Source organism: Odocoileus virginianus, chromosome 2 (assembly GCF_023699985.2).
Source record: "Odocoileus virginianus isolate 20LAN1187 ecotype Illinois chromosome 2, Ovbor_1.2, whole genome shotgun sequence".
NCBI lineage: Eukaryota > Metazoa > Chordata > Mammalia > Artiodactyla > Cervidae > Odocoileus > Odocoileus virginianus.
The window spans coordinates 71,354,631-71,376,806 of NC_069675.1; the positions used below are offsets into that span (position 1 = coordinate 71,354,631).

Genomic DNA, 22,176 nt, shown 5'->3' on the forward strand with positions numbered 1-22,176 from the left:
ACCCTTGCTCTCTAGAAGAAAAGCTATGACAAACCTAGACAGCATATTAAAAAGCAAAGACATTACTTTACCGACAAAGGTCTGTTTAGTCAAAGCTATGCTTTTTCCAGTAGTTATGTATGGATGTGAGAGCTGGACTATAAAGAAATCTGAGCTCCGAAGAATTGATGCTTTTGAACTGTGGTGTTGGAGAAGACTCTTTAGAGTCCCTTGGCCTGCAAGCAGATCAAAGCAGTCAATCCTGAAGGAAATCAGTTCTGAATATTCATTGGAAGGACTGATGCGGAAGCTAAAACTCCAATGCTTGGCCACTTGATGCAAAGAACTGACTCATTTGAAAAGACCCTGATGCTGGGAGAGATTGAAGGCAGGAGGAGAAGGGGACAACAGAGGATGAGATGGTTGGATGGCATTACCGAGTCGATGGACATGAGTTTGAGCAAGCTCTGGGAGTTGGTGATGGACAGGGAGGCCTGGACTGCTGCAGTCCACGGGGTCGTAAAGAGTTGAACATGACTGAGTGACTGACCTGAACCAAGTTTAGGAAACTAGAAGAAACAGCAGACATTCTGAGATGGTGAAGAGTTTTTAAAAGACCTCCTAAAAACTTTAAGGATGAAAACTACAGTGTCTGAAATGAAAAATACACAGACAAGCTTAAAAGAAGACTGGATATTCCAAAAGAAAAGATTAGTAAACAAAATCATAAGAACAAAAGCTGTCCAAAAAGAAACGCAGGAAGGAAAAGTCTGAAAAAAATTAACAGGTAATCAGTGGGCTATGGGATAGATGAGATAGCTTTCAAGCAGGTGATTAAAAGTGTAATTTTATTTCCCGAAAGGAGAGAGGTGGGATAGAAAACTATTTGAAGAAGGAATGGCTGAGAGTTTTCCAAATGTGTTGGGAACTATTTGCCCACTGATACCAGAGGTTCAGTGAACTCTAAACAATAGAGAAATTGGAACCTTCATGTGTTGCTGATGAGAATGTAAAATAGTACAGTCACTGTGGGAAGCAGGCAATTCCTCAAAAAGTTAAACACAAAATTACTGTATGACCTAAGGAATGGAACTGCTTAGAACGTCTCAAATTAAAGACTACACACACACACAAAGACTGTAACCAAATGCTGGCTAGGCTGTAAAACACTGGAACTCCCATACACTGCTAGTGGAAATATAAAATAACTTTGGAAAACAGTTCGGCAGTTTCATAAAATGTTAAATTTCATTTAACATATGACCTAGGCATTCCACAACTAGATATTTACCCGAGTAATGAAACACATGTCCCTACATATGTATGTGAATGTTTCTAACAGCTTTACTTGTAATAGCCAAAAACTGTTAATCCAAATATGCAACAACAGGATGTACAAACTAGAGTATATAGCATTCAACAGTAACTAAAAAGAATGAAGTACTGATACATGAAACAACATGGAAGAATCACAAATTATACTGAGCCACACAAAAATAATACATACCTTAAGATCACATTTGTACAAAAAATTTAAATGCAAAATAAACTAAAGTGATAGAAAGTGGAGGGGGGGCGCTTAAAAAGGGACACAATGAAGACACTTTGGGAGTACTGAATATGTTTGCTGTCTTGACTATGGTGATGGTTTCATGCATGAATACATAGCTCAAATTTTACCAAATTGTACACTTTAAATATATGCAATTCATTATATATCAAGTATATCTTAATAAAGCTGTGTAGAAAAAAAAGAAATAATCTAAACAAAAAAACCCCACGACATAAATAAATTTGGGTGATGTAGCTAAAGTAATGCTTCAGGAGAAACGTTGTAACTTTATTAAAAAGGTATGTAACCAGTGACATTATTCCACCTTAAGAAATTGGAAAATGAAGAGCAGAGAAAATAGTTAATAGAAAGAAGGGGATAATAAAGAGCAGAATGAAACAGAAAACAGAAAAATAATGTATTTAGCACAAGCCACTTTTCAATGCAACTACCCAAATATAAACTTTAAAATGCCATTACTATGATACCTCCATAAAAGAAAGTGGCTGTGGCTCCAACCATTCTCTTGAGCTCTTGAGCTTGGGAAGCTTGTCAGTTATCAGATCATTCTCATAACTTTTCATTGTGGTAACAAATAACAGATTCCCTAGAAAAACTAAAAAATAAGCTTCCTTAGTAGCGAGCATTCACGTGTATTTTCTAATTAATATTTGTGACCATAGATAGACATGAAACAGATTCTGAACATTAGACATCATGTTTTTCCTAAAGTGAGAGGGGGACATTTGTATTCACAGGCCTTTTAAAAGCTAGCCAGAGAAGTTTACTCCAACTGCAGTTCCCTTTTTTCAGAGTCTGTCCACAAGCTTCTGCTGATGTCTTCCGAGTCTGCCTTCTTTAAGCAGAGCTCCTTCTGGACCGACCAGCGGAGCCCCATGAGAAGCCAGGCTTCCCACAACATTGCTCAATCGAGCCGGTGCAGCAATTCTCAACCTGGCCTCAAGGAGGCGCGTGTGCAGCTTTCCGAAACCGCAGCTTTCGGAATGGGAAAGCGGCAGCTTTCTGGCTCCTGAAGCACACACACAGGATAGGCCTCTTAGAGAAGGAAGGAAGGGCTTTTGAACAAAATTTGCTGGCTCAAACTGCTCCCCTCCGAGCCTCCCGCGCCCGCCGGTGCCGGAGAAGCTGTCATAAGAAGCCTGTATCCCTGGTAGAACCTACAACACGCACGACCCCGCCCCTTCACCCCTACCGGGCGAGCAAGGTGCGAGCGGCCTCCGCGGCATAAAAGTTGAATGGCCGCCACTGGTACCTCAAAACTGACAGCTCCCCTCAAAACTGGCAGAGCCTTCGGCTCCTCTGCATCACGCGAGAGCCAGACCCGACAGCCTACAGTGCCAGAGCGGTCGGCTTAGCCGGGAGAGCCCGCCGCACCAGCGGCCCAACCAGCTCGAGGCCGTCGCCTTGGTAGACGAGAACGTTCTGCGTCGTGATTCGATTGGAACTGCCCCCGCCCCACAACACCTCCGACGCGGCGACCCCTGCGTCCCTGAGCCGCGCACAAGTGCGTTCCCGCGGCCGCGTCAGGCTGAGAGGGAACCTGGTCAACAGTAGCGCCCGCGCCCGCCGGTAGGTCCTGCTTTGCGGGCGAAGCTAGAGAGCTTCTCGGTGATGGGCAGCCGCCACAGCCAGTAGCTGGGCTCGTCGTCCTCTCGCCCCGCCTTCCCCTGCGTCCGTTGACGGCCGTCTGCGCCTCAAGCCAAGCCTCGGTCGAGCGCTGGGCTCATTTCCGAGGCTGCTGGCTTTAGTAGGTCTGTCGCCGCTGCGATTCCCCAAGCCCTCAGTGCCTCCTATGCGTCTTCCCCCCCCACCCCGCCCCCAGACAACCAGACCGGATTTAAACCCCCTCCCTCTCCCTCAGTAACTCCGCTCCGGGGAACTCTCGAGGGCCAAATCACCACGATGGGAGTGGCGGGCTAGGGGCGCCTGCCCTTAGGATCTCCTGGAAGGAGGAGTGTTTGCAGAACTTGTCCCCTATGAGGACCGTCCAAGACGACTTGGAAACTTGTAGGAAAAATGTCGCCCTAGGTTCCGAAAGGTGTTTTTGTGGGCTGTGCTTGGTCGCCCAGTCGTGTCCAACTCTTCGCGACCCCATGGACTGTAGCCCGCCAGGCTTCTCTGTTCATGGGGATTCTCCAGGCAAGAATTACCGGAGTGGGTTGCCATGCCCTCCTCCAGGGGATCTTCCCAACCCAGGAATTGAACCCATGTCTCCCGCATTGCAGGTGGATTCTTTTATGTCTGAGCCACCAAGTGTTTTTAGCCTGAGGTATTGACCAGTGTCCATGGTGCTGATGCTGGTCAGAGGGAAAAGAACGTGAGGACTGAATGACTGGCATATCTCATTTAGTCTTGTTTACTTCAGTAGTTCTCCATTTAGTCAGGTTTCTAGTTTGTTTTAATCCTACGTGATTCTGAAACAAACCATAGAAAACAAAACATAAATATAACAAAACATAAACAAAACAAAAAACATAGAAAAAATTATAAGCTGTAAATTTCCAAACTCAGAACCCTCTGTGTGAACTGATTTTCTGTGATTCTGTTTTCCTCTTTTTAGTATTGGTGGGCACCGGATGGTGGACCACCATTTTCACTCTGCACCTTTTCAGTTAAAGCTGTTGATATTAAAGCTGTTCTGAATGTCTCGGGGACATCTTTTAAAAGCTAGTTAGAGCAGATGATTTCAACTGCAGTTCCCTTTTTTTCAGAACTGAGGGAGCATGAGCCATTTGCAGAACTTACTGTTAGATACACTCCTGGGAACAAAGCATGTGGACAGTGCAGCCCTCATCAAACTCCAGGAGCGAAGCCTATGTGTAGCATCACCAGGATTTAGTGTAAGAAAAAAACAAGTTTGGCGTAAGAGTTTAAGTCTTTTTCTGTAAAAAGGCCATAGATAATACATAAAGGAAAGGGAGTGATAACATTCCAATAAAACTTTATGAACACTGAAATCTGAATTTCATGTAGTTTTTACATATTGCAAAATATTTTTATTTTTTTCAACTTTTTAAAAATGTAAAAACCATTGTTAGCTCATAGGCCTAAGAAAACTGGTAGTGGGGCAAATTTGGCCACTTCCCCATCGTTTGCCTATTTCTAGTCTGTTTAACCTCTGTAGGTAATGCCCAGTGATGTCCGAACACTCGTAAATGGGTTTGCCAAGAACCCTTTGAAAACCAGAAGAGAAGGATTGTATTTCAAGGAGAAGGACTACAAATGTGTCCGGGCAGATGACTATTCTCTTTATGCCAAGAATGTGAGTGTTCAAGACATGAAGACAACTGGTAAAAACTTCTGAGTTTCACTCCAAGTTTTCTATGCCTCTCCTGATCCTATCTTTAAAACAGACTAAGCCTGTTACTGCAGTGGCAGTATCTGAGATAGCAGCAGTCTAGTGCCATGAAGGCATATGTTAAGGAAAGTACTAACAGAGCCTGGTTTTGAGAACCATTCATTCTGTATTTTATCAACTGAATATTGCCTCAACTGTCTCTCTCCACTGCAGTTCATCTCTCATACTCGATATTATCCTTCTTTTAAAGAAGTGGTTATTACTCTTGTGCTTAAAACAACTGTTGGTTCGATGTTGCCTGTAACAAGGGGATGATGGTCGTATTTCTGGTTGCCCTGTATTATGGCTTAGGCACACTTCACCCACATTATACACTAAGTAACCTCATTTACAGATGAGGAAACTGAGGCTTAAGAAGGTTCAATAACTCTTCCACAGTGATAGCAGAAAATGGAGGTGCTGGGATTCAAGCCCAGAGTGATCTAATTCCAAAATATATTTCCTTTCCATGACATCTGTTGTTCTCATCAGGACAGGGAAATACTACAACCAATTTGAGAGCTTTTTCAGAATACATATGCTGTTATTACAATAGTCTGAAACTTTTTAAGGAAACACAACTAAACTAGTGAAAAAAGTAAGATCATCCAAAAACAAACGTGAATGAGTCAGGAAATGGTGAAAAGTGTGGCTGGAGGGTAACTGCTAGTCCTGTTGTTAAAATCAAGAGGAGAGAATTCTGTTTTATTTTTATCCAGGAAAACACTGGTGTGATTGTTGTGAAGACCCATCTGTATCTTCTGGTGGCAACTTACTCTGAAGGCATGTATCCCAGTGTCTGTGTGGAAGCCGCAGAGAAGTTGGGTAAGTTTGTTCCCAATGCCTGGCTTTCTTTGCTGTGGTAGTAAAGTCTTCTGACTGCAAGTAATGCAGTCAAACCAGCTGAGTCACAGGAAAAATGGACTCCAGGGACTTGAACAATGAATCCTCTTCCAGTCTTTCCTCCTAAGAGCGTCAGCTTTGTTACCTCCCTTTGCAAACTGCCTCCTTTCCTCATGGCGTCATGGTCAAGCCTTGCATCCTCTTAGTTTCTTTTAGAACCCTGATGTGACAAATCTCAGATCATATTCATTACCCTTATATCAGTCAGCTGGGGATAGGAGGTGGGGAGGGCAAGCTAAAAAAGCAGAGATGTAGCTGCTGGGGGCCATCCTCTATAAAAGAGCCTTCTACAGAAAAAGAAATCACTGTGAGCCAGGCAGCTGGCTTCTTGGTGTCTAGTGGATTCCCCTTCCGTGTCTACATTTACAAATAAAGATCTAATGTAGAAATCGGAAATTATAGCTATGAGATATATCTATGAGAGTTTTAATTGTATTTTTCTCTATCAGAAATTATGCATAACTATAGAAATTTTGGGAAATAAAATTTTTATTGTGGAAGATTCTAGGAACATATAATAGACAATAGACATTGTCTCCCCAAACAGACAATGAACTCCATGAAGTCAGGGACTGGGTCTTAACTATCCAGTCATCCTTGTATCTCCAAGTACTTAACACAGTGCCTAGTATATGGTAGTCACTCACAAATTTTTATGGAATAAATGAATGAATCATATTGTTATTATTGTGAATGAATCATGTTGTTACTATTTACTGTTCATCAGTAAATAATATGGTCAAATAATAACCATATTGTTTTCTTTCAGGAGACTATCTAAGAAGAAAAGGGAATTAAGTCATCAAAGGACTATGAAAGATGGCTTTTATGATTTTAGAAGAAAATGATAGATCCTAAAGAAATAAATGCCTTATTTTGTGGTTTAAAAACCCTAGGCAGAAGATACTGAAAAGGAAGAATGAATTAAGGAAGCAATTTTTCTCATTTCAAGAGATTCTCTTCTTTAATTGGAATTATTTAATCCACTTTTTTTTTCTTTAGTGTTGTTCATTGGCATGAATGTGACACTGGTAGTTTCACAGAGCATATCTGTTGGAAGACTCCTCTATGAGTCTCTTGTATTCCCATACATATTGTTGGATATGCCAAGAATGCAAGAATGACTGAATTAATCTCCAGTCCCTCTCCCCTCTCCAGAGATCAGCGGTTGGGGGACCAGGGACGAAAGCTAAAAATATTTATTATATCACTTCTGGTCTTAATGGCAAGGTTGTATTGAGTAAAAAGGTGGATATATCTTACTATCTTAGCCAGATTAAGTATTAAACATTCAGCTCATCTCAATCATCCCATCTTGTCCAGAATCTTTGCTCACCATTTGGCTTTCCATGTAGATCTATCTAGAGATTTGGGGGTCAGACCTCATGCCAATGATTTCTCCTTTTAAATTAGAACACTGACATCTGAGCTTTATAACTTAGTAATGTGAACTGTACACCCATTCTCCACATGCTGACAAACTGAGGTTTTGAGCCTGCAAGGCAGGTCTGATCTTGGATCACAATGATCTCTAAAATACTGACGCTATCATGAAGGCTCTTGGCCGTTCACATTTCCCAGACACACACACACACTGCACTGCTGCTGTGCCGCACACACACACACTGCACTGCTGCTGTGTGCTGCACATGCACACGGCACTGCTGGGTGCCGAGTGGGAGGCTATTTCATAAACTTCATCAAAGCAAATGCCTCACTGTCTAGAGTCCTCCTATGTAGCACGGTCTAGTTGCTTCCTACAATTCTTACCACAAAGTTCTGATCTGGCTCATCTACTCAGACCCACAAAAGGGACCCTTTGATGGCAGCACCCTGTGGAGGTGCCCAGGAAGCAGGTGATATTCTAAAACAGGGGTCTCCGATCAAGGCAAATTTTTGTCCTAATAGTTCACAAAGACTTGAAATGGTACATACAGGCATGAATGTACTCAAGGGATTCATTTTTTTTCCCCAGGTCCCCAACTTCCATATGTACTTTCCTAAAATTTACCTGTTGTGATTGAGCAGTAATGCCAGTTCCAGGATGCAAAAGAAAGGCCTACTCTCATTCAGCCCCAGTCCTGCTGTAATACTTGGCTCGGAGTGTAAGAACTGCAAGGTGCCAAAGGAAAGGAAAATTCTCAATTATTTTTAAACTTAATGAGCTCTTCCATCCTGTATTGTAAAAAATACATCATATGTGAAAAAGAGTCCCATGAGAATAAATCAAAAAGAGCATCATTGAGAAATAGTGAAAATCTTTCTATCATAATTCATCCAGGAGAGAGAGACTCCTCATCTTATCCACATTTCTTAAAATTCAGAAGACAGTTATCATAAAGACATGAAATAACATGATTACTTGAAAAATGAGAAACCTTTTCTGATAGAAATATGAGTTGGCTGATTAGTTTAACAATGGTGGCTGGCTTTGCCAATAAGAATGTCACAGATGTTGTTGATAAATGGGTTAAGTTTACAATGCCAAGATGTCAATTAAAATATATTTATTTTTTAAATCTATATTGGAGTATAGTTGATTTACAATGCTCCATTAGTTTCTGCTCTACAGCAAAGTAAATCAGTTACACATATACATATAGCCACTCTTTTTTAGATTCTTCTACTAGATGATTACAGAGTATCGAGTAGAGTTCCCTGTGCTATACAGTAGATTCTTATTAGTTTTCTATTTTATATATAGTACTGTGTATATGTCAACCCCAATCTACCAGTTCATCCCTCCCCACCAAATACATATTTAAGAGGATTTGGTCCAAAGAATTGTCTTAGCAAAAAAGTGTATTAGAATTAACACTTTTACTTTCCACATCCTCCTGAATATATATAAACAAGGGGCCTCTAAGAAACAGAAGCAGAAATAATAATCATTTGATAAATCTTTGCAAAGCTTTGTTGGCAATAATCCCAGAAGCTGAGAACGACACATAGGACTGGGTAACTAATCCCTTACAGGTTGAATGGTTTCCAAATCTTTGCTTTCAACAAAATTGAAGGAAGACTTAATTAAGTTACCAGCTAATAGATCACTGAAAATAATCTCGGATGATAAATCCTTATATGGTTTTTAATCATATAACTCAGAGGTATTCAAATAATTGGCTGACATTCCTATAAAGAAGTTTCTCTCCCTTCTAATTTATGCAAATTCGGTTTCTCAGAGCTTGTCCATAACAATGAAAAAGATTAATGCTGAGACTAGTCTCATTTAAGCAATTATTAATATTCATCCAAAGATGACATAATTATTTGGAAAAATTCAACCCCACCAATGGTCCAATAAAAATTTTATATTCAATAATTATTAACATTCAAAATAATACTTTTACTTTGGCCATGCCATGCAGCCCATGGGATTTTAGTTCCCTGACCAGGGATAGAACCTGGAACCTAAGCAGTGAGAGCAGAGAGTCCTAACCACTGGCCTGAAAGGGACTTCCCCTAAAATAATTCTTTAAATAACATAAAATAATTCAAAATAATGTTTTTATCAGCTGTGAACTAATAATACTGTAATAATAAGTAAACCCAGAAGAAATTTAACACTTTATAGCCCTACAATCACAGAAAATTTTTAAGCTAATGTCAGGTTACATATATTTTCTTGCAGATAAGAATGATCAATAAAGCATAAAACATAGCAGGATGTAATTTTTTTTTAGGATGTAATTTTTATGTAGAATGAAAATATAAGTATTGGGAAAAAATGAAATTTTAAAACTTCCAACTGTTAAAGAACTTGTTTGGGTACTTTTTAGTGGATGATTATAGTATCAAACTGCTCTAAAATCCAACTCCACTTGATACATTTAAAAGCCTGATATGAGTTTTAAATGTCAGTATTTATGACCAGAAATCATGTCTTTTGTACTACCTTAAATGTAAGATGAAAAATTTTAGTTATCAACTTTAAAATATGAGGAACGCAGCTTTTAAAAATGCTTTTTGTCTACTGATGAAGACCACTGCCTGGTGTTAAGGACTGTCTTGGGCCCTGAGTCATACGGATGGGTCCCCAGGAAAATGGCAGAGGCAGGTAACTAAATAAGCAGCCCCACCAAGCTGACTCCAAGCTCTTTCCTTTCCTAGAGCCTTCCTGAGCCTTTGCTCCTGAGATTTGCCCTCCAACCTCTGGGTGGAGTGCCCATGGAAAGACGGGAGGAAGAGCCCAAAGTCCTACAGGCACAGAAGCTGGCATAGTACCCAGAGGTGAACTGCCCCAGTTCCTCTAGGCAAGGACCAGTTGTCATCACTAAGCTGCTGGGCTGCCCAAGCTTGACTGTGGTTACCACAGAAGCTGCTGGTTTATGCAGAACCCTTCAGAGGACATCTGAGAGAGATTATGCCCTCACCCCCATTTAACTTTCAGGATAAGCAGCAGCAGCTGTACCCTTACATCAGCTGGGTTTCTGGGACACATGCTTCCACCTCATTCCTAACACAGATCTTGCTTGTTCTGCTAAAACATGAACCTGTGGGGGAGTTCCTCTAAGGCCAGAGACGTGGACTGTGGAATACTGCTGCAGCAACCAGTCATCTAAAATTTACCACCCAATTCCACAACTTATATTTTGACAAAAAGGGGCTGGAGCAAGGATGTTTTAAGGAAATCAACCTGTTTTTGTAGTTTCCAGCAGAGCTCTCTGTTGACCCTTTGGGAGGTTAGTGTCCTCAGAGAGGCACAATTACATATTTTCATAAGGCCTGTTGCTCTGTGTGGCTTGTGGGATCTTAGTTCCCCAATCAGGGGTGGAGTCCATGCCACAAGCGATGGAAGCTTTGAGTCCTAACCACTGGACCTCCAGGGAAGTCCCCTGGGTCTTATTCTTTAATTATCAGGGGGTCAGCAGTATAAGTTCCTGCCCTCCCTGGGACATGGTCCCTCTGAGACACTAGAGCCTACCCAAAAAAAAGTAGCAAAAAATACCCACCACAAAGTTTCCAGAAAAGGCTGGACCTTCCCTCTGAATACACTGTTGGGCTGCTTCTGTCCCTTTTCTTGCAATAGTTTTGACACAGATGACAAGAGGAGGGACAGTAGCTGACAGGCGTTTCTAGAAAACAGGCCTTATAAAAATATGTAATTTGGGTAGCCTTCTTACAAGAGAGGGATATCAGGAGAGGGATGTAAATAAAGAGAAAGGGAGTTTGTAATTGAAGGGACAGATGGGTGCCCCAGGCAGTCTTTCCTTCTACTCTAGATCCTTGGGCAGGACCAGGAGAGACAGAGTTTGATTTCTGGCTCTGACACTCATCAGCTATGTGCCCCTTGAAACCAAATTAATCTTTCTGTTGATACATCTCAATTCCTTTTTAGTGAAGTGTCATAAAACTCAAAAAAAAAAAAAGAAAAAAACTCAAGAGAACACATGTGAAGAGGCAAATTATAAGACACTGCAAAAAAAAAGTTACCTTTTTATGCAGGTGCACATACATGTGTATTCTTCTAATCCAGTGGCTTGTAACCAGAAGCAGGTGGGTTTTTTTTGCTCCCTAGGGATATCTGGCAATGTCAAGACTTTTTTTTATTGTCACAACTGTAGAAGGGTGCTGTTGGTATCTAATGGGTGGAGACCAGGGGTGCTGCTAAACACCCCACGCTGCACTGGGAAGTCTTTCCAAACAAAAAATTATTTAATCCAAAAATGTCAATTGTGGCGAGGTTGAGAGACCTTGGTGTAATAAGCATTTATACGGCTTTTATTTAACCAGGCTAAATTTTCTCACTGGGCAGCCTCTTCCAAGGGCCACTCCCTCATCCTCAGGAAAGACAGGAGAAACCACAGAAGTTTAAAGAATCCCAGGACTGCTTTTATCCTCCCTTTTCCCCCAGCGCTCCTCTCTTTTTTTCTCAGAAGCACCCTGCTTGCCCACCTTACTCCAGAGACCAAGGGCAGAAAGAGACTGACAGCACAAACCAGCCAAAAGCCTGCCAGGCTGGGAAACGGACCGGTGGTCCGCCAAGAGTTCCGGTTCTAGTTTCCTTAGAGAGAGGGAAGGATTCTCAAAGTTGAGTGCCTAACAGCATTTCACGCTAAACCAAGGGAAGGACTAGATTCCAGAGGCTCAAAACTCACAAAAATCTGATTTGCCGCCACCAGCTTTGCATTTTCAAGGGAGAAGGAAGAAGGGGAGGGTTGATTCCGGCCAACCCCACCCCCTGCACTACCCAGAGTGCAGCGGTCCCGCTCCTAGGACCCGCCGGGCGCCGAGGACCGCCCCGTCACCTGGAGCAGCGGCAACAGCAGGAGAGGCCGGGCCTGGAGCCAGCAAGGAGCTCACACCGGCTCCAGCGATCCACACAGGTGGGAGATTCGAACGCAGAAGGAGTGAAAATTGCCTCATGCTCTTCAGTGTTTGCCTGTTCCGCACGCAGCCAGTCGGTGCGGCCAGCGTCCCTGCACCCCAGCCTGCGCCTTCCGCGCGGGGTTGGCCTGGAGGCGGCAGGGGCCTCGCTGCAAGGAGAGCAGGGGCCGGCAGCCAGACGGATTGAGGAAGGCCGCTGGCCGGCAGTGGGGCACTGGGCCCCTCAAAGAAGTTTGCTGTACCCTGTGTGTCCTCAGAGATCATGATAGCTGTGCACTTTGACAAGCCGGGAGGACCAGAAAATCTTTACTTGAAGGAAGTGGCCAAGCCCAGCCCAGGCGAGGGTGAAGTCCTACTGAAGGTGGCAGCCAGCGCCCTGAACAGGGCGGACTTACTCCAGGTACCCAGGGGTCTGGCAGCAGCTGGGACTGAGCAGGGCAACGCAGCCTTTAATAAGCATTCACCAGACAGATGGAGACTTTAGGCACTGCCATTAACACTCATCATGACCTGCTTCCTCCGGGTTCTGAAACTAGAACCATTTAGCCTCCCATGTTTTACACAAAGTAAAGGGGTATGTGCACAGCACAGGCCACCCTGTGTCGCTCCACTGTCTGTCTGCTCAGGCTTCCACATTTCTTGGCGGGGTGGGTGTTAGACCTCCCTGTATCTCCTTTGAAAGTGAAAAAGTCCAAGCGTCAGCTCAGTCTTGTCTGACTCTCTGCAACCCCATGGACTGTAGCCCACCAGCCTCCTCTGTCCACTGGATTCTTCAGGCAAAAATACTGGAGTGGGTTGCCCTTCCCTTCTCCAGGGGATCTTTCTGACCGGGATTGAACTGAGAGGATAACAGGCAGGAAGGCCAGGGGTCTCCAAAAGGAGGAAATAGGCTTCAAGTGTCAGACGTTTTTTATCTCTCTCTTAAGTGGCAGGAGTGTTAGATTTTTCCCTTCTCTATACAAATTTAAAGAGGTTTCTCTTAAAATTCTGTGTTGCCATAATGAAACCTGGTTCCACCTGAACTTTTCTCAAACCTTGAGCTAACCAAAGCATTTTTCTTTTGGAAATGTTTGTCTTAAGCTATGTTAATGAACTATATCCTCGACTTTGTCTTTCTTCAAGTCGGTTTTGCCTAAGACTCGGAACTGACTTGACAAACCTGCATATTTTACTCTTAATCTATGTTAATGAAACCATATATTTACTTGGAAACCTGCCCTTCTTCAAGGTTCATGTCAATGGTTTTATGGCCCGGGATGACTCACCTGGTGCCAGTGTTATCTCAAAATGCATGTTGTGGGTGAGGGCCTTGGGGCTGAGTTTTGAGACATCTCCTTTCTATAATTAACAGCTTGCTAGTAACTGTATAACATCCGGCTAAAGACTAGCAGGGGGCACTCTTCTCGCCCCCTTCTGATGTCTATGTCAGAAGCTTTCTCTATCTCTTCTATACTTTAATACAACTTTATTACACAAAAGCTCTGCGCGATCAAGCCTCGTTACTGGCCCTGGATTGAATTCCTCTCTTCCGGAGGCCAAGAATCCTGGCGTCTTTCCTGGTTCAGCAACAACCTTTCAGAACCTAGGTCTCTTACATTGCAGGTGGATTCTCTACCATCTGAGCCACTAGGGAAGCCCCGCCTCAAAGGCTGGCATCCTTACACCAGGAGTCAAACCTGGGCCGCCTGGGTGAAAATCAGGACTCCTAACCGCTCCTCAGGCAATCCTGTTCACCATTTGTACTCTACAGATAAAGAAACTGAGAGTCAGAGAGGTTCAGCAGTGAGCCCAAAGCCACACACTAGTAACCAGGGGAGCAGTGATTCAGATTGAGGTCTTTGTCTTAAGGCACCTGAGTCTGTATTCTTTCCACTCTGAGGGTTCCAGAGCTGGCAGGGGGCAGTGCTCTTAAGAACTTTCTTCCAACTTCTTCTAGAAGCACTAAACTGGGTCACCTGCATTTTTTGAAGTGATTAAGAAATGTACACCAGAATCACAGGGGCACTTACTCAAAATAAATAGGGCGGGGATCCAGGCATGTATACTTTGCAAAAGGATCTCAAATTGTTCTGAGGCACACTCCTAGTTCAGTCCCTCTGGCGATTGTGAGGCGTGAGTACAGAGCCTGGCACTTGATATATGAGATATATCATTAGGAAGCCCGTGGTTTAGTAACTAGTCTTGCTATTATTTTGCTACCCTGGTTCCCCTAACTAGGCCTCAGTTTCTTCATTTGTAAAACAAAGGGTTTAGATGATACAAGGGGTGGAAGTGACACCACAAGTTACATATCCACTGATTATGGGACCTATAGTCTCTTACTTGTATGAAACAAATTACCTCCCCTCTCTTTTTTCTTTACTTAAAAAACCTAATTTTACCCTGAATTTTGTCTTAAAGGGGGAGGAGAGGAGCTATGGGAAGAAAGCCAGGGATGCTGACACAGATTTCTGATCATGCTTACTACCTAGTGTGTCCTCTTTCTGCAGAGACAAGGCCAGTATGCCCCACCTCCAGGAGCCAGCAACATTTTGGGACTCGAGGCATCTGGACACGTGGCAGAGCTGGGAGCTGGCTACCAGGGACCCTGGAAGGTCGGGGACCCAGCCATGGTTCTTCTGTCTGGCGGGGGCCAGGCTCAGTATGTCACTGTCCCTGCAGAGCTCCTCATGCCCATCCCGGCAGGACTGACCATGTGCCAGGCTGCAGCCATCCCAGAGGCCTGGCTCACCGCCTTCCAGCTATTACATCTCGTGGGTAAGGACCACCCCACCCCATGCTCACTCCATACAGCATAGTTCAATTTATTCATTTATTCATAACTCAGCCACCTCAAAACCCAGCATTCCTGAAGGGCAGCTTTGATCTGGCCACTGAGCAACAGCCAACCCCAGCACCTCACCCTACTTAGTATCAGATCCTCATACTATGTAGCAATGGCTTGATGTGGCTGAAAATCATGGTTAGCAGATAGAAAAGTACTGGTAAGTGCTGGATAGAAGGCCTGTGTGCATCTTCTCACTCTAAGCCCAGTAGTAGTCCCAGCTTCTCAGTCTTTTTTTTTTTTTTTTCAGTACCAATAAGTTTTTATTTATTGTATATTCCCAAGGAAAAGAAAGGGAAGGGAAAAGGGTCAGCGTGTGTGTTACAAAATGATAGCAAATGGGAAAGGAAGTACCTGGCACAGAAAAATCAGCCATCAAATAAACACTGCCCAGATGGGGTCACCAAAGCCCAAGGGGCTCTGTCTCCTGCCGTTCAGGAATGAGGAAAAGAACATATGGGTACATGCTTTTCTACCCTCCCTCCCTCCCCATCAATTCAAGATTTCATACAAAGCTTTGGTTTCTAGCAGTAAACATGGAGTTACATTCGTCCGTCTGCTATTAAACAATCTTGTGGCTACTTTGACATAAGTTTCTTGCACCTGCATAAAAGTTCCTGAGTGACTTGGATATACATTCATCCTTCCTTTCGTGGTCTCCCAGCCCCACCTTCTACATGGAAGGCCCCCTTCACTGCTCCTCTCTACCCTTGGATTAGAAATTAAAGTTGGTCTTGATCCATCCAAATACAGCAATCCGTGTAGCATGAATCACATCAAGGAATGGACGTGACTCGAGACTGGGAACAAGGGATGGAGAGATCTTAGCTTCTTCAGGATTTTTGCACAAATCACTTAATCACAGATACCCCATATATTAAACGTATAGGTATATGGTCTATTTGGGGGGGCACAAACGTGGAAGAGGATGGGGTAGGAATCTAGTTTTTAGGACAGATCTTGTTTGAAATAGGAAATAGAGGAAGGGGAACACAAAAGAAAGTGTAGTTCAAGACCCCCCCCCCCCCCAACTTCAAGAAGAGGGGCTCCCAAGCTTATGTTTCAGATCTTTTTGCCTGGTGCAGAACATTTTGTCAAAGATGCTTTGGCTATTTTTCTCAATATAAAAAGAAGTTTGTAAACAATAAAACCCCAAAAGAACATGAAGACCAACACATTTACACAAACTAGGCCACCTAGCAATCACCAAATCAGCTACTTGTGAAGTCCTACAAAGCCCAGACAAATATAATAACTAGAGGGGGCAGCAGCTGGGGGAGACAGGGATCAGACACACATCACCCAATGCGTTCTATAGTATTTGCCCCGTGACAACACAGTGAGGTAGGTCTGCAGTGATCTCACAGCTTGTAAACGCACCCCCCCCCCCCCCCCCCCCCCAGCCACCGCCCTTTCTCCTTTAGCTGCCATGATACTAATCACTGCTGCAGCAGGGTAGGACCCTGGCTCTGGGAATCACAAAGAAACCATTGCTGATGGTCTCTCCAGAAGCCAAGGAGGAAAAGCCCAGAATCGTTAAAGATCTTGTCCTTGCTTCACATATCCATCCTTGGGCAGCTCAAGATGGGTACAGAGGCATTGTTCTTAAAAACCTCTCCTTACCAACTTCCATTTTTTATAAAACACACACCCCCTGTTGTGCATGGTCAGCCTAGCCCAGTCAGGTGAAGGATGGATCTGGTATATAAAGCGAGTCCTGGGATTATAGATCTGAACAGGAATCCTTTATCACACATACAGATGACCTTTACCTAAATCTTGGCTTCCCCTCTCTGCACTTCTTACCTGGCCCAGCCTCTCCTAACCTCTCTGCACCACGTTTTCCTGTTCAGACCAATTTCCAGTCTTTCAGTAGGAGGGAGACCAAGTCATAGGGCAACCCAGTTAAAACCTAGTCTCTCATGAAACGCTGAAGATGGAGGGGTTTCAAGAGGACACTATGGCAGAAGAGCCAGCTCTAATTGGCAAAAATGAGGTAGTTCAATAGGCTATACACTCCAAATAGTTGTTTTCTCTGATGATACAGCAACAAAAAGCATTCCTGCCGTGCAGACCCGGAGCTGCTGCTGACTTATCCCTGAGATTGCTCACGTACCTGAGAACACAGTGCAGGAATGAGGGCCTTAGATTAAAAGACACAAAAATACAAAACCAGAATATTTATATTACAAAAAAAAAAGTTAAAATGCACAAGATATGTCATTCGCACACAGCTAGTGCAGTTGGCATCCTGGAGAAAGTGGGACCCAAGGTACAGTCACCCAAGGCAGCAAATAAATAAAATTGAGTTGGCCCAGAATGGGGTGAGAGTGAGCTTAGAAGCAGCAAATCTGCAGCTCTTCCCTCGATCACCCCTTTATCTGTCATCATAATCCATTACTTGGGACAGTTCTTAGCATTCTGTCCCAAGAGGGGGTTATGAAGAGAGAAGACAAAAACCCTGCCACCTCCCCCCCCCCCCCCCCCCCGAGATGTTTCCTCCCATGGAATGTGGTGGCTTGTTGGTTGGGTCCATCAATCTGTTCTTCTTACACTCTGATATGGGAAATACTATTCCATATTCTTCTTTAAAACAACTTCCCTACCCAGGCCACTTTCAAAAGCTGGAGATTCTGGGGGTGGAGACTCATATAAAGCATGCAGGGAGGGTTAACCCCCAAAGTCCTCATATGCATTTGGAGTTTCTTTGCCTCACCCCTTCTTCCGACCAAGAGGGAAGAGGGGATGATGCTGTGGACTCCAGCCTCAGATATATGGCAGTGCCAGCTGCCCCCTACCCACCCTGTCCCCACTTTCTCCACTCTGCCGATTGATGCCTGCTCCTCAAAGCTTTCTGATCACAAAAGGATAGCCCCCACCCACTGTGGCTCAATTCTGAGCCTCTGGGAGCATGGCAGAGCTATGGATCTCTTCTTCCTCCTCCCGAAAGTAGGCTGGCTTTCCCTGGGAGCTTGCTGGGCTTTCAGTGGGCACGAGGCTACCATATGGTTGATGCTCTGGCAGAAATGGCACCTCTTGGGCTGGGGTGGCAGTTTGCATTCCTTGGCATGATGGTCTAGACCTCCACAGTTGTAGCACCTGTCTCCCTTTGATCTGCGTTTCTGCATATTCTTCCCTTTGGGCCACCTTTCACTCCCAGTACAGGACACCCCACCAGGGTCGGTGACTCGGATAGATTCCAGGCCCTTGGCAGACTTCTTAAAGGTGAACTCCACAGCCTCACCCTCCTTCAGACTCCGGAAGCCCTCCATGTGCAGCTTACTCTGGTGCACAAAGACATCCACCGGGGGGTCGAGCGCGACCCCTGCGTGGGCGGTCATGGACAGGAAGCCGAACCCCATGTGCACGTTGAACCACTTATAGATGCCGGCACCGTGCAGCAGCTGCGGCTCCTCCGGCGCCTTGGCGCAGCCACCTGCGAACTGCTGGTTTGACACAGAGCCCATGGTAGTCGGCTGAGCCCGTGGCCCCGGGCCCCTGCTTGGGCGGCTGCTGGCCCCAGAGAAGTCCAGAGGCCAGCTTCTCAGTCCTGCTAAGCTCTCTGAGAGCCCTAGTGCAGCAGGTGGAGCCATTCAACCAACTCTTTAATTCCTCCTCACTCCCACTGAGGCCAGCCAAGAGCTCATGTGAGGGTCTCTGGGGAAGTCAGTGTAACTGGGAAGAGAAGCAGTGTTTGGAAGGGTGGCCCTGTCTCTAACTACAAACTACAACAGAAGCTTAAGGTGAGAAAGGTTGGTATGGGTGAAGTCAGAAAAGGCTTTCTGGAATAGAAGGACGTGAAGGGTGGTAGAGCTGTGATGGACAGAAGGCACACCAAGGTGGCCTAAAAGCATCAAGGTGAGATTGGCTGCTTCACTCTCAAGTGAAGGATGGGAACTTCCCTGGTGGTCCAGTGGCTATGACTCCACGCTCCCAATGCAGGGGACTCAGGTTCAATCTGGTCGGGGAACTAGATCCCACATGCCGCAAATAAGAATTTGCATACTGCATCGAAGATCAAAGATCCTGCATGCCACAATGCAGCCAAATAAAAATAATTTTTAAAATAAGACAGCAAGAGATTTGACATTTGGTGGTCTCAGGGCCAGGTGATCACAGTAGAATAAGCCTATGTGGTAAAGGTATAGCAGTTGCAAAGTAAAGAAAATGGTTCCTATACTTTCTATCACAGGAAATGTGCAGGCTGGAGACTCTGTGCTAATCCATGCAGGAGCAAGTGGTGTGGGCACAGCTGCCATCCAACTTGCCCGGATGGTTGGGGCTACTCCTCTGGTCACAGCTGGTTCCCAGCAGAAGCTTCAAAGAGCAGAAAAGCTCGGAGCAGCTGCAGGATTCAATTACAAAGAAGAGGATTTTTCTGAAGCAACACTGAAATTCACTAAAGGTAAACAAAGCTTCTGCAGTTCAGCAGAAGTTTCAGAGATAATTAAATAAAATTCTCACCAGCCACAAAGTTGCTTCTGGATTTTTTTCCCCTCTGCTAAAAGCCTAACACCTGCCCAGGCCAAATTCTAGTACTCTACTGTTTGACCACTGGAGACAGGCAGGCAGTATTTAGGACTAAGGTGATTTTCATGGGCATTCTTATAAGTGATACAATTCATATGCTTTTTACAAAGGGGATAATCACACAGAGTTGGCCTGGAATTACTCAGGACCTCTTTTTCCCAACCAGTCACTCTGTAGTGAATTAAAAGCCAGTAGGGGTAGAAACTAGTTTGATTGGGTCGTTTATTTTTCTGGAATTCACTTGTTTGTTAGCCATCTGTAAGTCTTCTTTGGAGAAATGTCTGTTTAGTTCTTTGGCACATTTTTTGATTGGGAGAAACTAGTTTGGAGCTGGTCATAGTAGGCTTTGGTAGGTAGTGTCCTAAGTGGGTAAGTAGATGTGTATGCCTCTATATTCTAGAGCCAAATCTGTTTATATTTGGCTCATTCGATTCCATTTTTTGACAAGAATCAAAAAGAGAGTTAAAAACAAAGCTAGCAAAGCCATGATTCAGAGAACCCTGTGCAGACATTTCATAACTTAGATATGGACTAGCCTGTCCTGTAGGCTGGGGTGGGTCTCCCGTATTCCCTTGGGTGCCAGTGGGTCTCTACTTATGTGGAGGTCAGGGAAAATACCAGATCATGGTGTTGCCCCATTTCCCTCTTGCTGTGGCAGGGATCATAAAATATGAACTATATCACACATATATGATAGACTTCAGGTCTCTAAACTCCATTTACAACCATGGTTCTATAAGCAATGTTCTGGGTTCCAACCTATAGATTTACTGCTTGCACTTGTATATATTTATACCCATATTTCCACAAATATGCCATGTAATCTTCTTTTGCACCAATCTTTCTGATTCTGACTAGCATCACAAATCTGTGTTTCATGTGAAAGGTGCTGGAGTCAACCTCATTCTAGACTGCATAGGGGGCTCCTACTGGGAGAAAAATGTCAACTGCCTGGCTCTTGATGGTCGCTGGGTTCTCTATGGTCTGCTGGGAGGAGCTGACGTCAATGGGCCTCTGTTTTCAAAGCTACTTTTTAAAAGGGGAAGTCTGATTACCAGTCTTCTAAGATCTAGGGACAAAAAGGTGAGTGATGGGTGAAAATAAAACATGTGATTTAACTATCATCCAGAAAAGTGTGATTCATTCACATAATCCTGAGAAAGGATCACATATTAAGTTGGAGAGCCTGTAGAAACCTGCCCCACTGTGGATAAACTGGTAACCTAATTTCAAGAACTAATTAAAATTGGTTGATGAAGGCCTCAACATCTTGGAAAGAGGGTAGTTAATACTTAATATAGTATGTAAACTTCATATAAAATGAACAAAGCCTTGACTATATTAGGAAGTATTTCTAATAGTACCAAGACTTTTGTTTGCAAAGGCAGAACTGTTCTCAGTGTGCTAAGAAAACCTCTTAGGTAAGTAAGGTTAGTAAGCTTCTACCTTTAACAGATTATACATTCCTGAAATTGTGTAGCATTCCAACAGGTGCCAGCTTTGGGAATGTTTCCTCACAGGGTTTCACACCTGCTGGGGGATAACAGGGGTTAAGCATCTCTTTTGAATTGAGCCTTATATAAGTCCTCTCTGTGGCTGCCTCCGACTTGAAGTCCTTATTTAAAAGAGTCCTTCAGCTTGCAGTGACACTAATATTTTCACCAGGCTTTGATCTTTACCTAGTACAGAACCGAGCTTACAAATCTAGAGGCATGCACATACATGCTAGGAGTGAGGTGATTATTACATACTCTTGTGTGACTTCATATGTGTACAAGTTTCAGAGAAAGCAGAAACGCTAAGCAGGGTGGGGAGTGACAAAGAAAGGCCTCCATCCAGGCTGACGGTCTTCTTTTCCTTATCTTAAGTACAAGCAGATGCTGGTGAAGGCTTTCACAGAGCAAATTCTGCCCCACTTCTCCACGGAGGGCCCTCAACGCTTACTGCCGGTTCTGGACAGAGTCTACCCCGTGGCTGAAATCCAAGAAGCCCATGAGTACATGGAGACTAACAAGAACGTGGGCAAAATCGTCCTGGAGCTGCCCCAGTGAAGAAGGGGGTAGTACAAGACTTCCGACAGCAAACTTGGGAGAAAACTCTGTACGCAGTCAGGCTATCGGGCGCCACTCCAGGCTCGCCTGTAACCCCCTATTCCTCCCCCAGCCTCCTCAAATTATCAATATAAAGACGGTCTAAGGAAATAAAGAGTGGACTTGACGAGTGGCGCGTGGACTCCGGTCGCCGGCTGGGGGGAGAGGTGGGAGTCAGGACAGGCATAGTCGCGGAGATTAGAGTAGAGTCAGCTCATGCCCAATTTCGGGGACCTGCGCTAGCGCCAGGGCTTCTAAGTACCAGATACAGTGTCGGCCACAACACAACCAGCCAGAAGCTTGCAGGCTCCGCGCAGTCAGAGGCCCGGACGCATGCACACGTCCCCTCGCACGCAGCGCGGGGCCTGCAGCCCGGGACCCCACTCCACTGCCGGTCCTCTCCCGCAACTCACCAGCGTGCAGACCCACTTCGCGAGGCCCGCTTCCGCCTTGCGGAGCTCTGTTCTGGCCTCGCCCCCTCCAGCCAACTTCCGCGGTTCAAGGCCTCCACGACCGGAACATTTCCCTTCTTAAGCCCAGGCCCCGCCCCTTCCGGTTCAGAGCCCGGAAGTGCCTTGGACTCTCGCCTTTCAACCTTCCGGCCTCGTTAAGT

General features: G+C 44.7%; 3 protein-coding genes, 1 long non-coding RNA gene and 1 pseudogene across 11 annotated transcripts in view; 2 read left to right on the forward strand and 3 right to left on the reverse strand.

The window, feature by feature from the left end:
- LOC110122876 (protein FAM228B) overlaps nucleotides 1-22,093 on the reverse strand; it is a 44,047-nt gene extending 21,954 nt beyond the window's left edge. For 2 of the 6 annotated variants that reach the window (XM_070451044.1, XM_070451025.1), the window contains exons 1-3: nucleotides 21,977-22,093; nucleotides 7,804-7,904; nucleotides 2,020-2,147 (exon numbers count right to left, since the gene is read on the reverse strand). In XM_070451044.1, coding sequence (XP_070307145.1) covers nucleotides 2,020-2,147; nucleotides 7,804-7,861 — 186 coding nt within the window. In that variant the 5' untranslated portion in view covers nucleotides 7,862-7,904; nucleotides 21,977-22,093. The remainder of the gene's footprint in view (nucleotides 1-2,019; nucleotides 2,148-7,803; nucleotides 7,905-21,976) is intronic. The other 4 variants (XM_020870462.2, XM_070451053.1, XM_070451032.1 and 1 more) reach the window with 4 other exon arrangements.
- PFN4 (profilin family member 4) lies at nucleotides 3,018-7,097 on the forward strand. 2 transcript variants are annotated; one of them, XM_020870479.2, is made up of 5 exons: nucleotides 3,018-3,121; nucleotides 4,264-4,392; nucleotides 4,677-4,814; nucleotides 5,609-5,714; nucleotides 6,562-7,097. In XM_020870479.2, the coding sequence occupies exons 2-5, from the start codon at nucleotides 4,276-4,278 to the stop codon at nucleotides 6,588-6,590; spliced, it is 390 nt and encodes a 129-aa protein (XP_020726138.1). In that variant the 5' UTR covers nucleotides 3,018-3,121; nucleotides 4,264-4,275; the 3' UTR covers nucleotides 6,591-7,097. The 2 variants fall into 2 exon arrangements, with proteins under 2 accessions (XP_020726138.1, XP_020726139.1); XM_020870480.2 differs by lacking the exon at nucleotides 3,018-3,121 and adding an exon at nucleotides 3,166-3,303.
- Nucleotides 3,893-4,688, reverse strand: LOC139029898 (uncharacterized). The gene is made up of 2 exons (XR_011482182.1): nucleotides 4,298-4,688; nucleotides 3,893-3,966 (listed from the first exon to the last, which is right to left on the reverse strand). It is a non-coding gene; the product is annotated as an uncharacterized lncRNA (long non-coding RNA).
- TP53I3 (tumor protein p53 inducible protein 3) lies at nucleotides 11,983-21,690 on the forward strand. 2 transcript variants are annotated; one of them, XM_020870477.2, is made up of 6 exons: nucleotides 11,984-12,118; nucleotides 12,377-12,519; nucleotides 14,609-14,876; nucleotides 19,136-19,348; nucleotides 20,360-20,556; nucleotides 21,342-21,690. In XM_020870477.2, exons 2-6 carry the CDS (start codon nucleotides 12,382-12,384, stop codon nucleotides 21,522-21,524), a joined length of 999 nt encoding a protein of 332 aa, XP_020726136.1. In that variant the 5' UTR covers nucleotides 11,984-12,118; nucleotides 12,377-12,381; the 3' UTR covers nucleotides 21,525-21,690. The 2 variants fall into 2 exon arrangements, with proteins under 2 accessions (XP_020726137.1, XP_020726136.1); XM_020870478.2 differs by lacking the exon at nucleotides 20,360-20,556 and having other exon boundaries at nucleotides 11,983-12,519.
- Nucleotides 17,420-19,141, reverse strand: LOC139029887 (protein lin-28 homolog A pseudogene; annotated as a pseudogene).
- Nucleotides 22,094-22,176: the final 83 nt, after the last annotated feature.

What these genes read in the sequence shown, in the direction of transcription:
- PFN4 (XM_020870479.2), top strand. Translation starts at nt 4,276, where the DNA reads ATGAGCCATTTGCAGAACTTACTGTTAGATACACTCCTGGGAACAAAG. An exon ending in TAGCATCACCAGGATTTAGT is followed by an intron (nt 4,393 to 4,676) that starts GTAAGAAAAAAA and finishes TAACCTCTGTAG; the next exon opens with GTAATGCCCAGTGATGTCCG. An exon ending in GGAAGCCGCAGAGAAGTTGG is followed by an intron (nt 5,715 to 6,561) that starts GTAAGTTTGTTC and finishes GTTTTCTTTCAG; the next exon opens with GAGACTATCTAAGAAGAAAA.
- TP53I3 (XM_020870477.2), top strand. Translation starts at nt 12,382, where the DNA reads ATGATAGCTGTGCACTTTGACAAGCCGGGAGGACCAGAAAATCTTTAC. An exon ending in AACACTGAAATTCACTAAAG is followed by an intron (nt 19,349 to 20,359) that starts GTAAACAAAGCT and finishes TTCATGTGAAAG; the next exon opens with GTGCTGGAGTCAACCTCATT. An exon ending in TAAGATCTAGGGACAAAAAG is followed by an intron (nt 20,557 to 21,341) that starts GTGAGTGATGGG and finishes CCTTATCTTAAG; the next exon opens with TACAAGCAGATGCTGGTGAA.